Source organism: Oncorhynchus nerka, linkage group LG28 (assembly GCF_034236695.1).
Source record: "Oncorhynchus nerka isolate Pitt River linkage group LG28, Oner_Uvic_2.0, whole genome shotgun sequence".
In the NCBI taxonomy this organism is placed as follows: Eukaryota; Metazoa; Chordata; class Actinopteri; order Salmoniformes; family Salmonidae; genus Oncorhynchus; species Oncorhynchus nerka.
The window spans coordinates 84,112,717-84,129,379 of NC_088423.1; the positions used below are offsets into that span (position 1 = coordinate 84,112,717).

Sequence of the window (16,663 nt, forward strand, 5' to 3'; positions counted from 1 at the left end):
TCTCTCACTGGTAACATTGATTTGATTTGATTTGGGAGGCAACCCATCTGTCTAGAAAGAGATTACTCAATATCTAGAGCAGTGGTTCCCAACCTGGGGTATTAGGACCCCTAGGGGTACATGGCCTATCCACAGGAAGCAAAGAAAATCTAGTTTGGTTGTAGAGAAGATATGTTTATTATTGATCATTTGTTCATGTTACTTGAGCAGTTCTTACAAAAACTACATTATTTACACAATCAAACCATATATTCTTGATTTAGGCACAAAATATGAGGAAAGCTCAGTCCGAAAGATTAATTCATGTTTTTGATTAAGATTAAATATACAATGGTTAAAAAATAACCCCTTATGAATATAAAAATATGACATGGATATGAAAATATGAGTTGATCAATAGCTTTAAACAATGAAAAACTGACTAGTGTATTTTGTTTTTAACAAGAGGTGCATCTCTGAAACAGTTAGTAGAAACTTCTTACAATCCCACAGATGAAACAAGCTGAAAGAGACACAAAAATATGCACATCTCAAAGAAAGAAATCTGCATCATGTGGAAGTTCATGGGATCAATGTTCTTTGGGGTAAAAGTAAACTAAAGCATTCCATTGTGATTCATGCATATCTACCACTCAACTTTAAAAAGCCTCAAGTTATCAAAGACATCCAACACATAGGCCTACATATCGTCTGCAAGAATCCAACACATAGGTCTAAATATCGTCTGCAAGAATCCAACACATAGGCCTACATATCGTCTGCAAGAATCCAACACATAGGCCTACATATCGTCTGCAAGAATCCAACACATAGGCCTACATATCGTCTGCAAGAATCCAACACAGGCCTACATATCGTCTGCAAGAATGAACCTACCAGTACATGGAGTGTAGGAATGGAGTGTGAGTGAGTGAATCAGATAGGTTCATCAGTATTCAAACCTCAACCCAACTCCTCTGAGCCCATACAGTCTTCTGTACCTCTATCAATGGATGTTTAATACAGTGTAGGTATGTTTTGGGAAGTGTTAGAGGTATACAGACTGCAGATAGAAACCACTGGTTGACCTAGAGGTCAGGGAGCCACTCTATAACTCTGTACTGGTGAGAGTTTTACTGTCTGTCAGGAGACAAAAATATTACATCTTCCTATTTAGATAGTGTTCTTTCTTGGGTGGATATGTGACATTTAACACATTATTAACAACCAGGTCTCCACAACGCCCAGAATTTAAACTCTTCTACTCTCTCTCTCTGCAGCATTGTGGATAAAGTACATTCATATTTCGATGAGTGACATTAAGTGACATTCTCTTAATTACAATTTTAAAAAAGCTTCACAATGTTTTAATCTATTAAACCTACTCTTAATTCACAGTTTTCACTCCATTCTTATAAAATAACATCAGTATGTTATCAACCCAACCCATGATATCAATAGCTCATTATAACACAAATATTTTTGTTGTTGAATAAAACCAATACAAACTATGTCCCACTCCATTACACTATGAGCTGTATGTAGAAACAGCACCTTAACAAACCCTAACTAACCTCAGCAGCATCCTCGGACTGTGACGCCATGCTCGTTCCTTCCCCATCATGGCCAGTAAAGAGAATGGCAGGTAAGTCTAGTGAAGCTGGGGGGCTAGAGCTATGTGATGACAGGTGTGCACTTCAGAAACTCAGACAGACAGACACCCACCACTCCTTTAAAACGCTGGTGATCCATGTCCAATTGAGCCTCTGGTGCCTGGTGAAAGTTCAGAGGAGGCTGGTACCATTCCCAAGGCCCAGTTCTCATATCTCACTAGGGTAGCCTAAAACAGCAGAGCCCCTGTGCCATGTGCAGCCAAAGCCCATGCTTCTTGTAACACTTTGTAATGTAATGTTTTTATTTAGGTAATTCCATTGATCATATAATGTAAAGAGCTCTTTCGTTGGAGGTGCCTCTTAGGTGGGACGTGAGGAGTTTGGTGGACACTCCAAGGGCATTAGGTGTGGGTTCGAGGCGAGACTGTCCAAGTGGGAGTTTACAGTCCAGTATAGTCTCAGGGAGCAGGGTCTGGTTGGCTCTGCATGCGTCTCTCTGCAGCTGCTGCCATGGTCCTGCGTCTCAGCATGGTCACGTCTGAGACAGGGGCGTCTTCCTCCAGAGTGGGCAGGTCCTCCTCGTCCTCTGGGCTCTTTCTCAAGTATCTCCTGTGGGGAAATGAATTGAGGTCAATGTGGGTTGTGTTCAGCAGACACGAAACAGAAGGAAATGCTCAGAAACAGAGAGTCGCAGGGAGAAACTGTCTGTACCAGTCCAATAAGAAACTTTCATTTTGCTAAACTTTTGCTATGGTGTGTCCTTATAAACATAACAGTGATCTCAGTCATTTAGTTACAATAGAGCTATTCTGCTACTGTAGTTACTCAGTAAAAGGGCCAGTGACTGAACCCTGACCTAACAGACACGAAACCACCACCAAGACAGCAACAGGTGTTTGCTCTTATCTAAGAAGACTCTTATTTTGAAAAGATTGTCAGCTGAGGCCTGTTCAGGATGCCTGGTCACGTTGCAAAACATTCAGACAGAAATTGATTGCGTAATAAGATATGATTGTCTGCGAAGTTGAATAGGGTAGGCTATATTTCTATCTGCAAAGCTGGGAAGGTTTCCCCTCACTGAATACACCCGTTTCGTTTGACAGACTGGTCTAGTATTGCCGGTGGTGACAGTACAGTACCTGCGTGCCTGTTGCAGCAGCTCATCCTTCCTCTGTAGCAGCATCTTCTGTCTCTCCTCTGCAGACTTGGAGAAACGGCTCCCTCTGACCTCCAGGCTGTTCAGCTCTCTGGGAGCAGTATCCACCCCCCCACTGGCTCCTGCCCCCTCCTCTGGGGCTGGGTTCACCTGCACGGGGGAACGCTCAGCCGCCTGGAGGGGGAGAGGCAAGACATCTTTAATCAACACCAGTTAACACCACAGTATACACCTTTAAACACATTTGACTAGATCCTGAACTCATTCCCTCTCTTTTTCTGCCTAACCCTCAGAACAATCACACACAAGGGGAAAGTGTAGGCCTTCTGGGGTCTATATGTGGACCACCATGGCCAAAATACCCAATGAACTGAACCGGAGGACCTACCAGGGCAGGGAAGGGCACCACGATGCGTCCCTCCAGGATGTTGTCGGTGGTGACCTCCACAGAGCGGGTCAACTGCAGGTCCTGCAGCACCAAGTGGTAGGGAACCTGAGGAAACATCTCCTGGATCTGATGGGCCTGTGGGGAGTAGAACACTATGTTACCCAGCAGCCACCTCCATTCTAGTTAAGTCATATTGCTGCAATGAATACATTGAAAACAAAGCTGTTGATGAAGGGCAGGTGTAAAAACAATCTTCAAAGCTCAGATGATGCTTGCGAGACCTCTTGGAAGGATTAAACCTAGTCCAGGACTAAAAAACATGCTGAAAGGAGAATCCCCTGGTGTCCCGGGAGGGGATTAGAGTAAGGCTGTGACTCACCATGGTGTTGAGCTGAGAGTTGTTGGCCTGCTGAGCGATAGCCAGGATGTTAGTTGTGTGCATCACCTCTACTGAGAAACTAGGCAGCCAGCTGGCGATGCGGGAGCCTGGGAGGAGACATCGCCACAATAATCACTACCTGAAATGTGCACTATAAGAAATGTCTAACAGTGTGATGTCTGTCTATGTGACTATCAACATGTTATATGCCAGAACTCATCATCATCATCAACCATACTCAATAGAGTAGTCCATTCAGTGAGATCACCTGTGTTGTAAAACAAGTCTGTATGGCCTTACCATCAAAGTGGAAGAAGTGATTGTGTTGGTTGAGGTGTGGTCTGGCGTCTGCAGCGGGGCCCCCAGGGCCCAGGTTGTTCTCCAGTGGGAGGCCAGCCCCCTGCTGCTGGCCTCTGGCCGGGCCTCCATCACCACTGATGTTCAGGGACATCCTGCATGTTGGACACGACGTGTCCTGCTCCAGCCACGACCGCAGGCAGGAACTGAGGAATAGCAAACAGGAACGTTAATGTACACAGATACGCATCAAACACAGGTACAGACACAATACTCTTAGTGTCAATCAAAACATCACCCACATAATGCCACATTCGATCAAGTGTGAGGAAATAATGACTCCTGGGATTTTAGAGGTGCAAAGGTGGCTGGGTCAGTCTCTTACTTGTGGAAGAGGTGTCCGCAGGGCAGTTTACGTGCTGTCTGCATGGTGTCCCAGCAGATGGCACAGTCATCGCTGTTGGCTACCAGCTCCTCGGCTGTGGCCACTGCAAACCTGAGAGGTAAAGAGCATAACAAATCTAGATCAACAACTGCACTAGTCTCATGAATAGCTAACAGCTAGATAGCCCATCATAAGAAAGCAGAGAGACTAGATTCACACAACACATACTGCTACAGCTTCATACACTGAGTCTCAGCTAAGAGTGAAAGAACACCACCCATCACCTAATAAGTAGCAGTAGGGATGTATTATATACAAGACAGTGAGAGCCATCAGTAGGCTGGTCAGTAGACAGACCTGGCCTCCATGTTGTTGATGACACGGAGGTAGTTCTTGTGGCGTCGGATGCGGCGCTGCACCTCATGGAACAGATACCTCAGCTGCATGAAGATCACCAGACTGGCCATGGACAGCCAGATATTACCAAAGAGCTGAGGGGACAGGAGTCAAACGTTAAACACAGCTCTAAGATATTACCAAAGAGTTGAGGGGACAGGAGTCAAACACAGCTCTAAGATATTACTAAAGAGCTGAGGGGAGACTGGAGTCAAACGTTAAACACAGCTCTAAGATATTACTAAAGAGCTGAGGGGAGACTGGAGTCAAACGTTAAACACAGCCTTTATAAGTAGTGCATGGTGGAAATTGAGCCCATCTGTTTCCTGACAAGCACGCATTTTTCATATGTATTGCTAAAGTGCAGTGGCCAAATTGATATTTTTGGTTTTACTAAAGAGCTGAGGGGAGACTGGAGTGAAACGTTAAACACAGCTCTAAGATATTACTAAAGAGCTGAGGGGAGATGGGAGTCAAACGTTAAACACAGCTCTAAGATATTACCAAAGAGCTGAGGGGAGACCGGAGTCAAACGTTAAACACAGCTCTAAGATATTACTAAAGAGCTGAGGGGAGACAGGGGAGTCAAATATTAAACACAGCTCTAAGATATTACCAAAGAGCTGAGGGGACAGGAGTCAAACACAGCTCTAAGATATCACCAAAGAGCTGAGGGGAGACCGGAGTCAAATGTTAAACACAGCTCTAAGATATTACTAAAGAGCTGAGGGGAGACAGGGGAGTCAAATGTTAAACACAGCTCTAAGATATTACTAAAGAGCTGAGGGGAGATGGGAGTCAAATGTTAAAACTGCTCTAAGATATTACTAAAGAGCTGAGGGGAGACCGGAGTCAAACGTTAAACACAGCTCTAAGATATTACTAAAGAGCTGAGGGGAGACCGGAGTCAAATGTTAAAACTGCTCTAAGATATTACCAAAGAGCTGAGGGGAGACCGGAGTCAAACGTTAAACACAGCTCTAAGATATTACTAAAGAGCTGAGGGGAGACCGGAGTCAAACGTTAAAACTGCTCTAAGATATTACTAAAGAGCTGAGGGGAGACAGGGGAGTCAAACGTTAAACACAGCTCTAAGATATTACTAAAGAGCTGAGGGGAGACCGGAGTCAAACGTTAAAACTGCTCTAAGATATTACTAAAGAGCTGAGGGGAGACCGGAGTCAAACGTTAAAACTGCTCTAAGATCAAACTCAACTTTCATCTAACTGAATACTGTGGTTCTCTCTCAATTAATCTTTCCTCGATTACTCTCATCATCTGAGAAGAGACACCATGGACCTTCTCCTCCAATACAGTTGAGGAGGCGAGGAGATAGAATGCAAGGAATCGAAGAAAGACAAATTGAGATAAAGCCCTTATTTTAAATTCAGGCTAGTTTAGTCAGCCATCTTGTGGGCCTCTTGGTGGTGCTCTTACCCATTCAGTTAGTTCCCTTACTAATACCAGCCCGTAGTGCTCCGTCACTCACCAGCATGTGAATGTGGTGCATAAGGTCCAGGGACAGCATAGACAGCTCCATGATGAAGTCAGTGTAGTAGACGTAGGAACCCTTACTCTCCCAGGTGCCTGGGTGGTTCAGATCCCACAGGTGAATGGTGTACCTGCAGAGAAACAGACTTAGTCAGAACCCTTCCCTGGTCACAATAATGCCTTTTTATTTGGACATTTTTGCACCGATGCTTTTGAATTGTACATACCACAAATCAAGCAAATGTATTTATAAAGCCCTTTTTACATAAGTAGCTGTCACTAAGTGCTTATTCAGAAACCCAGCCTAAAACCCCCAAAGAGCAAGCAATGCAGATATAGAAGCACAGTGGCTAGGAAAGACTCCCTAGAAAGGCAGGAACCTAGGAAGAAACCTACGGTGGCAAGAAAAAGTATGTAAACCCTTTGGAAATACCTGGATTTCTGCATAAATTGGTCAAATAATTTGATCTGCTCTTCATCTAGGTCACAACAATAGACAAACACAGTCTGCTTAAACTAATAGCACACAAACAATTACACGTTTTCATGTCTTTATTGAACACACCGTGTAAACATTCACAGTACAGGGTTGAAAAAGTATGCGAACCCTTGGATTTAATAACTGTTTGACCCTCCTTTGGCAGCAATAACCTCAACCAAATGTTTTCTGTAGTTGCGGATTAGAACTGCACAATGGTCAGGAGGAATGTTGGACCCTTCCTCTTTACAAAACTGTTTCAGTTCAGCAATATTGTTGGGATGTCTGGTGTGAACTGCTCTCTTGAGTCATGCCACAGCATCTCAAATCGGGTTGAGGTCAGGACTCTGACTGGGCTACTCCAGAAGGCGTATTTTCTTCAGTTGAAGCCATTCTGTTGTTGATTTACTTCTGTGTTTTGGGTCGTTGTCCTGTTGCATCACCCAACTTCTGTTGACCTTCAATTGCAGGCAGATAGCCTAACATTCTCCTGCAAAATGTCTTGATAAACTTGGGAATTAATTTTTCCGTCAATGATAGCAAGCTGTCCAGGCCCTGAGGCAGCAAAGCAGCCCCAAACCATGATGCTCCCTCCAACATACTTTACAGTTTGGATGAGGTTGATGTTGGTGTGCCATTTTTTCTCCACACATAGTGTTCCTTCCAAACAACTCAACTGTAGTTTCATCTGTCCACAGAATATTTTGCCAGTAGCGCTGTGGAACATCCAGGTGCACTTTTGCAAACTTCAGATGTGCAGCAATGTTTTTTTTGGACAGCAGTGGCTTCTTCCGTGGTGTCCTCCCATGAACACCATTCTTGTTAATTGTTTTACGTATCGTAGACTCATCAACAGAGATGTTAGCATGATCCAGAGATTTCTGTAAGTCTTTAGCTGACACACTGATTCTTCTTTACCTCACTGAGCATTCTGCGCTGTGCTTTTGCAGTCATCTTTGCAGGACGGCCACTCCTCAGGAGAGTAGCAACAGTGCTGAACTTTCTCCATTTATAGACAATTTGTCTTACCGTGGACTGATGAACATCAAGGATTTTAGAGATACTTTTGTAACCCTTCCCAGCTTTATGCAAGTCAACCATTTTTAATCTTAGGTCTTCTGAGATCTCTTTCGTTCGAGGCACGGTTCACATCAGGCAATGCTTCTTGTGAATAGCAAACTCAATTTTTGTTTGCTGGTTTATTCTAGATCCGCTATGTCATCTGTGTTGCAGTGCAAGAGGGTCTGCATTCTGCAAGGAAGGGTCTTACCTCATGATGACATGTCCAGACCGCACAGTAACCAGCAGACACTGAAAGACAGAGAAAGACATAGGAATTATACATAAGTATTTTATACATCCTTTTTTTTGTGGGAAACAAATGTAACTGATGACAATGACGTAATACTAATTTGTGACTGAGTAAACCTCCTTGTTACTGTAACTTACAATAAAACAACAGCTGGAACAAACTCCTGCAGGATGGTAGTCCCAACTCCCCATGAGGTTCAGCCAGCCCTGCTCTAGTCTACACCAATACTCTCCGCCCAATAGAGAGCAATAGTAAGGGGGTCTTTTTGTAGGCACTAACTCTGCCATGGTTCGTTGGAAAAAGTCTATGGGGAAATTAACAGAGTTTTCATAGGGTCTTTAGATAAATGCCTAAAATAAGGTCTGTGGTAAACACAGGCTTAGGAGATCTGATACGTTTTGTTCTATAAGAATCTTCATCAGCTAACGTCACCTTTTGAGAATTTTTAAACATTTACGTAATCAGAAAAAACACAAATGTTTCATCATTCATAAAGGTCATGTTAACTGACTGATATTTTCTCATAGAACAAAATGTATAACATATCCTAAGTCTGTGTTAACCTCAGACCTTATTTTCGGTGTCTATTCCAAAACCCTATTCTTTCCCCATAGGAATTTCTGAATGAACCAGAGGTAACTAATTTCCGTTTATTAGGACTACATGCTGGTGAACTCTTTAGGGTTAGGTCCTCACCTCGGCAGCCATGAAGGAGAGGGTGTGCATGCCATAGGCAGCGCCCAGCAGACCACAGACCACAGCCAGACCACAGCAGCCCAGCAGCAGGGACACCAGTAGGGTAAGGACACGCACATGGCTGTTCATAGAAGTAGTGGGAGAGAAGGACAGCTGCAAGGGGGAACAGGTACACATTAACCTACTGTATACACTCATTCAGAAAGAGAGATTACTAATCACAGATGTAGACGGACACGCACACCTACATATAACTTGTACTTTCATACAAAGAGCCGACACACAGAATAACAATTTAGGGGTGGTTGCAGACTTCATGGGTATCTGAACTTTCCCGTTGAGCATGTTTTTGGTCAAGAGGTAAGCTTTATCTGGGCAGTTTCACTGCAGCCCCATACTGTACTACTAACACATGCTCAAATAACATGTCTAGTGACACACAACAATATTGACACAGGTACAGCGACACATACAGGCTTATTATGCAGCCTTTCATCTAACTTTTACTGCAGACAGCAGCAACAAAGTACAGCATTACAACAGGTACCATGTCAGCTGATATGATAAGGGTCAAACCTAACATCCATTGATTGCAGACAGAGAGATGTCATTCTTCACAATATGGTGTGATGTTCTGTTTTCCTACAGCTACAGCACACTACCTAAATGTTCATCTTAGTTTTTTTGTAGTCCCCCACTCTGTAGTTTGAGTCTATGAAGTGACTGAAACATTAGCTAAACCTAAGACCCTGGCCTACATACATACAGCAAGAACTAGGCTTATTAATAGGTCTGGCCTGGACCGGAAAGAGACCCGGTCTATGGCAGTCACTGTGACTGAATGTATAGCAAACAGCGTCATATCACTGGCATCTAACATAAGTATATACGTTTACAGTGTAAACAAGTCAACAAGGTCTCTCTCTACAGTACAGTGGGTGGGCCCATCTACATTTTGTCATTTCCTTATTTCAGTTTTTTATTCAGTGCTCTAATAAGTTGTCATGCATACTGTGTAATAGCACTTGTTACCCAATATAACTAGATTTAGAAGATTTATTTTTATTTTTAATGAATTGAACCTTTATATCATGCCGTTACTCATAATTATTTAAAACTACTCATGACAAATGTTTTATAGCTGTTATAAAGGCTTTATGAATGCATTCATAAAGACAACAACAGTAAAGTGTTAAGCGATCTTAAGATGAATGCACCAATGTAAGTCACTCTGGATAAGAGCGTCTGCTAAATGACAAATGTACTGTTAGAGGTTGATGAGACATACATATTCAAAGCGGTCCTTGCACAGCTGGACCATGAGGTGGAGGAAGACCAGGGCAGAGAACCACAGACACCACATGACCACCTCCTCCACCATCTGAACGTTCAGCACCCCGAAGATAAAGATGAACTTATAGAAGATGAAGTTCCAGAACTTGTCCTTAAGGTGCTGAGGAGAGAGAGGGGGGGAGTGGAGTAGAGAGGAGAGGAGATGGGAAGAGAGAGGGGTGGAGAGAGGAGAGGTCAAGACATTAGAACATGGATGGAGTGGTCAGAGTACACTAATAGACTCAAACCACCAGTGTAGATTTCAATGATAAGATCTTGTTTTGTGGACTATTTGTGGACATTTCTACTATAGTTTACATAAACAGTTAGATGCCTAACCTTCAATAAGGTGACATGCCAAAAAGCAAACACTTGAGAAAACATGCAAGTACCATGTTGACATGTGAGTACACACAAGGCTTATCAAATTATCCCAAATATCAGTTATTAAGTTACCACCACAACTCCAAGCCTCACCTGCTTCTCACTGACTCGAAGGGGCCCAAAAACCATGCACTGGATCATCTTAGCAATTAACATCAGAGAACAGCAAGCTGTATTCACCAACACCTGAGGAGTAGAGAAGAGCAGACCACTTAGCAACCATGTAACATAACAACAATATTTGATGCTTGGCTGAGTTGAGCCTATCTTGAATAAGACTTACCCATACAAAGAGACTGTCGGTGACCAGGTACCACATAACAGTGGTCGCCAATTCTGTTTCTGCACCCACAACATCATCGCTAGTCACATGTTCTAGGCCTAGGCCGCCTCTATTATCCCCTACTAAGGGTGCAGGTGGTGGAGGCTCGTCCATGTCTGGAACCCCGAACCCCTGTTCTGTCACAGTAGTGTAGGCGCTGAAGATGCTTCCAGCCAGCAGAGCCACACTCAGCGCTGTGTAGGTCTGCAGACTGGGCCAGGGAAACCTCTCCAGGAACAGCAGAGGCATTGGAATGTTAATGTTGGAGGTGTCTCACACACAAGACTTGTGAAGTTAGGCCTAATAGGCTTGACACTGTTTTTCACCACACCTTAGCTCTGTCAACAACCTGCAGGGAAGGAAAACAAATTAATAACGCTACTGTAGGTAATGGTAATGCATGGAACTAGCTAGTTAGTGTAACGGTAGTAAGCCTGAGCAACAAGCCCTCTGTCTAGTACTAGTTTCTAGTGTTGTTTCACTGGCCAGAGACAGTTGTAGAGTGCTAGCTGAGCAGCTAAACTTGCTAGTTAAGTTCATATTGTTATTAGCTAGCTATCTACCTAGCCACCGCAATCAAAACAACGCCCGTTTTGGTCCAGCTAACTAGTGAGTGCTAGACTAATGTTGCATGGAAGCTAGCTAGCTGTTAGCTACACGATTTGACAGCTAGCTAGCTACCCAATGTTGTATAGTTCAAATAAAACAAACTCCTATAGGGGACCTGATATTGCTTATAAATGAGCACTTTAGCTTGCTGGCTGTCTAGTTAAAAAGTCCAAGCTCTCTAGCTAGCTAACGTTACCTGTCCCAGAGTCTATCTGATGTTTCCGTACTCGGTAGAGGTTGCTAACTAGCTAGCATTAGCAACTAGCTAGTTAGCTAGCTGATGATTATGAAATACGCCGAACCAGTCTGGTTAAAATTTTAGCAAAGACATTTCACTCAACTTACAAATTAATCAATTTGACATTAACTAGCTAACTTCATGTCCAACATCCAATTTCCCCTTGTTGAGGTTGACAGTAGACTACGTTAAAATTCCCCGATCCGTGGTTATTGCTGCGTTCACACACTAGTCGGACCTAGGAAACTCGGAAATCTCCATCTTGCTTAGTCGTTGGCCGCGGCACGTGTATAACTTCAACCAGTTAGTAAGTCGGACGTTTCCGAGTTTCCTAGTTCCGTCTAGTGTGTGAACGCGGCATATGTTGACGACATCTTGTTTATTTCTCTCAGGCTGGAGAAAAACAATCTATGCTGGAGACCCAGGACATGAAATTCTGAGCGTCATCACAGCAACTTTCAAAAGAAAAGTCTATCAAGTGCAATGTTGTCCAGGAAAATCAGGGTTGGGGTGTAACTGATTACACGTAATCATTTTACATGTCTAATTAGGAAAAACAATTACATGTAAAATCCCTTACTTTACCAGCAAAAATATTGCAATCAACTAGATGATTACTTATTGGATTACATTTCTATTCAGAAAGGATGTTTGCAAAAAAATTAATTCTGACATCTTTCTGTTTTCTCAATGACTTTCAATTCTACATTTTTTTTAAAGTGCAAGATTAAGTTTGACACACCAAAGGAGTTTGATGGATCATTTTATCTTTATTCTATTGACTCTTGAGGAAAAAGTGATCCAAAAGTAATGTAACTAGGATTATAGTTAACTGTGAAAGTAATCAGATTATGTTCCTGAGTTTGTGTTATCCTAGTTACATTACTGATGACAAGTTTGTAATACATTACATTTAGAACGTAACCTACCCATCCAAAAAATCTAATAATAAAAAAATAAAAATTCATGACAAACCCTGTTTACAGCAGGTATAAAAGGTGCAGTCAAATGCTTATGCACTAGCTTCCTCAACAATACAGTAGAGTAATCAATAATAACAATGAAAAGAGTCAACCCTATGTCAAATAAAATGCTATTTTTCACGAGCGAAATACAACAAGCGTAGACTTTACCGTGAAATGCTCACTTGCAACAATGCCGAGTTAAAAAGTAAGAAAAAAATTTGCTAAAGAAAAATAGTAACACAATAAATTAACAATAACGAGGCTACAGTATGTACAAGGAGTACCGGTACCGAGTCAATGTACAGGGGTACAAGGTTGTTGAGGTAATATGTACATGTAGGTGGGGTAAAAATGACTAGGCAATCAGGAGAGATAATAAACAGAGTAGCAACAGTGCATGTGAAGAGTGAAAAAGTGTGAAAGTGTGTCTATGTGTGAGTGTGTGGTGTCAATATGCATGTGTGTGTGTTTGAGCGTATGTAGTGTGTGTGTGTATGTGTTGGAGTGTCAGTGTAGTATGTGTGGGTAGAGTCTACTGAGTGTGCGTAGAGCCAGTGCAAGAGAGTTAGGTCAAAAAAAGGGGTGGTGGAGGGGGGTCAATGTCGAAAGCCAAGTCAACAAACAGATTACCGACCATTTCGAATCTCACCATACCTTCTCTGCTATGCAATCTGGTTTCAGAGCTGGTCATGGGTGCACCTCAGCCACGCTCAAGGTCCTAAACAATATCTTAACCGCCATCGATAAGAAACATTACTGTGCAGCCGTATTCATTGATCTGGCCAAGGCTTTCGACTCTGTCAATCACCACATCCTCATCGGCAGACTCGACAGCCTTGGTTTCTCAAATGATTTCCTCGCCTGGTTCACCAACTACTTCTCTGATAGAGTTCAGTGTGTCAAATCGGAGGGTCTGCTGTCCGGACCTCTGGCAGTCTCTATGGGGGTGCCACAGGGTTCAATTCTTGGACCGACTCTCTTCTCTGTATACATCAATGAGGTCGCTCTTGCTGCTGGTGAGTCTCTGATCCACCTCTACGCAGACGACACCATTCTGTATACTTCCGGCCCTTCTTTGGACACTGTGTTAACAACCCTCCAGGCAAGCTTCAATGCCATACAACTCTCCTTCCGTGGCCTCCAATTGCTCTTAAATACAAGTAAAACTAAATGCATGCTCTTCAACCGATCGCTACCTGCACCTACCCGCCTGTCCAACATCACTACTCTGGACGGCTCTGACTTAGAATACGTGGACAACTACAAATACTTAGGTGTCTGGTTAGACTGTAAACTCTCCTTCCAGACCCATATCAAACATCTCCAATCCAAAGTTAAATCTAGAATTGGCTTCCTATTTCGCAACAAAGCATCCTTCACTCATGCTGCCAAACATACCCTTGTAAAACTGACCATCCTACCAATCATCGACTTTGGCGATGTCATTTACAAAATAGCCTCCAATACCCTACTCAACAAATTGGATGCAGTCTATCACAGTGCAATCCGTTTTGTCACCAAAGCCCCATATACTACCCACCATTGCGACCTGTACGCTCTCGTTGGCTGGCCCTCGCTTCATACTTGTCGCCAAACCCACTGGCTCCATGTCATCTACAAGACCCTGCTAGGTAAAGTCCCCCCTTACCTCAGCTCGCTGGTCACCATAGCATCTCCCACCTGTAGCACACGCTCCAGCAGGTATATCTCTCTAGTCACCCCCAAAACCAATTCTTTCTTTGGCCGCCTCTCCTTCCAGTTCTCTGCTGCCAATGACTGGAACGAACTACAAAAATCTCTGAAACTGGAAACACTTATCTCCCTCACTAGCTTTAAGCACCAACTGTCAGAGCAGCTCACAGATTACTGCACCTGTACATAGCCCACCTATAATTTAGCCCAAACAACTACCTCTTTCCCAACTGTATTTAATTAATTTATTTATTTCGCTCCTTTGCACCCCATTATTTTTATTTCTACTTTGCACATTCTTCCATTGCAAAACTACAAACTCCCTCACGACGCCAGGACAGCGGAGTCAATCACCACCTTCCGGAGACACCTGAAACCCCACCTCTTTAAGGAATACCTAGGATAGGATAAAGTAATCCTTCTCACCCCCCTTAAAAGATTTAGATGCACTATTGTAAAGTGGCTGTTCCACTGGATGTCATAAGGTGAATGCACCAATTTGTAAGTCGCTCTGGATAAGAGCGTCTGCTAAATGACTTAAATGTAAATGTAAATGTAAATATTGTATTTACTTTGCCACCATGGCCTTTTTTGCCTTTACCTCCCTTCTCACCTCATTTGCTCACATTGTATATAGACTTGTTTATACTGTATTATTGACTGTATGTTTGTTTTACTCCATGTGTCGTTGTATCTGTCGAACTGCTTTGCTTTATCTTGGCCAGGACGCAATTGTAAATGAGAACTTGTTCTCAACTTACCTGGTTAAATATTTTTTTTTAAATGTACAGTCATGGCCAAAGGTTTTGAGAATGACACAAATATTAATTTCCACAAAGTTTGCTGCTTCAGTGTCTTTAGATATTTTCGTCAGATATTACTATGGAATACTGAAGAATAATTACAAGCATTTCATAAGTGTCAAAGGCTTTTATTGACAATTACATGAAGTTGATGCAAAGAGTCAATATTTGCAGTGTTGACCCTTCTTTTTCAAGACCTCTGCAATCTGCCCTGGTATGCTGTCAACTTCTGGGCCCATTCTTGCATAATCAATGCTTGGAGTTTGTCAGAATGTGTGGGTTTTCGTTTGTCCACCCGCCTTTTGAGGATTGACCACAAGTTCTCAATGGGAATAAGGTCTGGGGTGTTTCCTGGCCATAGACCCAAAATATCGATGTTTTGTTCCCTGAGCCACTTAGTTATCACTTTTGCCTCTTGGCAAGGTGCTCCATCATGCTGGAAAAGGCATTGTTTGTCACCAAACTGTTCCTGGATGGTTGGGAGAAGTTTCTCTCAGAGGATGTGTTGGTACCATTCTTTATTCATGGCTGTGTTCTAGGCAGAATTGTGAGTGAGCCCACTCCCTTGGTTGAGAAGCAACCCCACACATGAATGGTCTCAGGATGCTTTACTGTTGGCATAACACAGGACTGATGGTAGCGCTCAACTTGTCTTCTCCGGACAAGCTTTTTTCCGGATGCCCCAAACAATCGGAAAGGGGATTCATCAGAGAAAATGACTTTACCCCAGTCCTCAGCAGTCCAATCCCTGTACCTTTTGCAGAATATCAGTCTGTCCCTGATGTTTTTCCTGGAGAGAAGTGGCTTCTTTGCTGCCCTTCTTGATACCAGGCCATCCTCCAAAGTCTTTGCCTCACTGTGCGTGCAGATTCTCACACCTGCCTGCTGCCATTCCTGAGCAAGCTCTGTACTGGTGGTGCCCCAATCCGGCAGCTGAATCAACTTTAGGAGACGGTCCTGGCGCTTGCTGGACTTTCTTGGGCGCCCTGAAGCCTTCTTCACAACAATTGAACCGCTCTCCTTGAAGTTCTTGATGATCCGATAAATGGTTGATTTAGGTGAAATCTTACTGGCAGCAATATCCTTGCCTGTGAAGCCCTTTTTGTGCAAAGCAATGATGGCGGCACATGTTTCCTTGCAGGTTAGCATGCTTGACAGAGGAAGAACAATGATTCCAAGCACCACCCTCCTTTTAAAGCTTCCAGTCTGTTATTCAAACTCAATCAGCATGACAGAGTGATCTCCAGCCATGTCCTCGTCAACACTGACACCTGAGTTAACGAGAGAATCACTGACATGATGTCAGCTGATCCTTTTGTGGCCAGGCTGAAATGCAGTGGAAATGTTTTTGGGCGATTCAGTTCATTTGCATAGCAAAGAGGGACTTTGCAATGAATTGCAATTCATCTGATCACTCTTCATAACATTCTGCAGTATATGCAAATTGCCATCATACAAACTGAGACAGCAGACTTTGTGAAAATTAATATTTGTGTCATTCTCAAAACTTTTTGGCCACGACTGTAAAACATGCCCAACACAATGCATTCACGCACTAAAAATAATTATTGTATAAACTGTAATGGGGAAGGCATACATAATCTACTGTAAAAAATAAATACAATGCAAAATACATAAAATATTTAACAACGTTAATTTTTCTTCGTCACATCTAGCTAACCACATTGTTTTCCTGTCACACTCAGACAGAAACCCTTGTTTGTTTTATTACAGAAGTAAAGTGACCG

General features: G+C 43.0%; 1 protein-coding gene across 2 annotated transcripts; it reads right to left on the bottom strand.

Annotated features, from left to right (window-relative positions):
• Positions 1-153: 153 nt before the first annotated feature.
• LOC115113785 (E3 ubiquitin-protein ligase AMFR-like) lies at positions 154-11,759 on the bottom strand. 2 transcript variants are annotated; one of them, XM_029641773.2, is made up of 14 exons: positions 11,563-11,759; positions 10,570-10,957; positions 10,380-10,472; positions 9,859-10,023; positions 8,571-8,723; positions 7,833-7,873; positions 6,083-6,215; positions 4,555-4,688; positions 4,198-4,308; positions 3,816-4,018; positions 3,516-3,622; positions 3,137-3,271; positions 2,732-2,922; positions 154-2,201 (listed from the first exon to the last, which is right to left on the bottom strand). In XM_029641773.2, exons 2-14 carry the CDS (start codon positions 10,855-10,857, stop codon positions 2,051-2,053), a joined length of 1,905 nt encoding a protein of 634 aa, XP_029497633.1. In that variant the 5' UTR covers positions 10,858-10,957; positions 11,563-11,759; the 3' UTR covers positions 154-2,050. The 2 variants fall into 2 exon arrangements, with proteins under 2 accessions (XP_029497633.1, XP_029497634.1); XM_029641774.2 differs by having other exon boundaries at positions 11,414-11,759.
• Between the last annotated feature and the right edge of the window lie 4,904 nt (positions 11,760-16,663).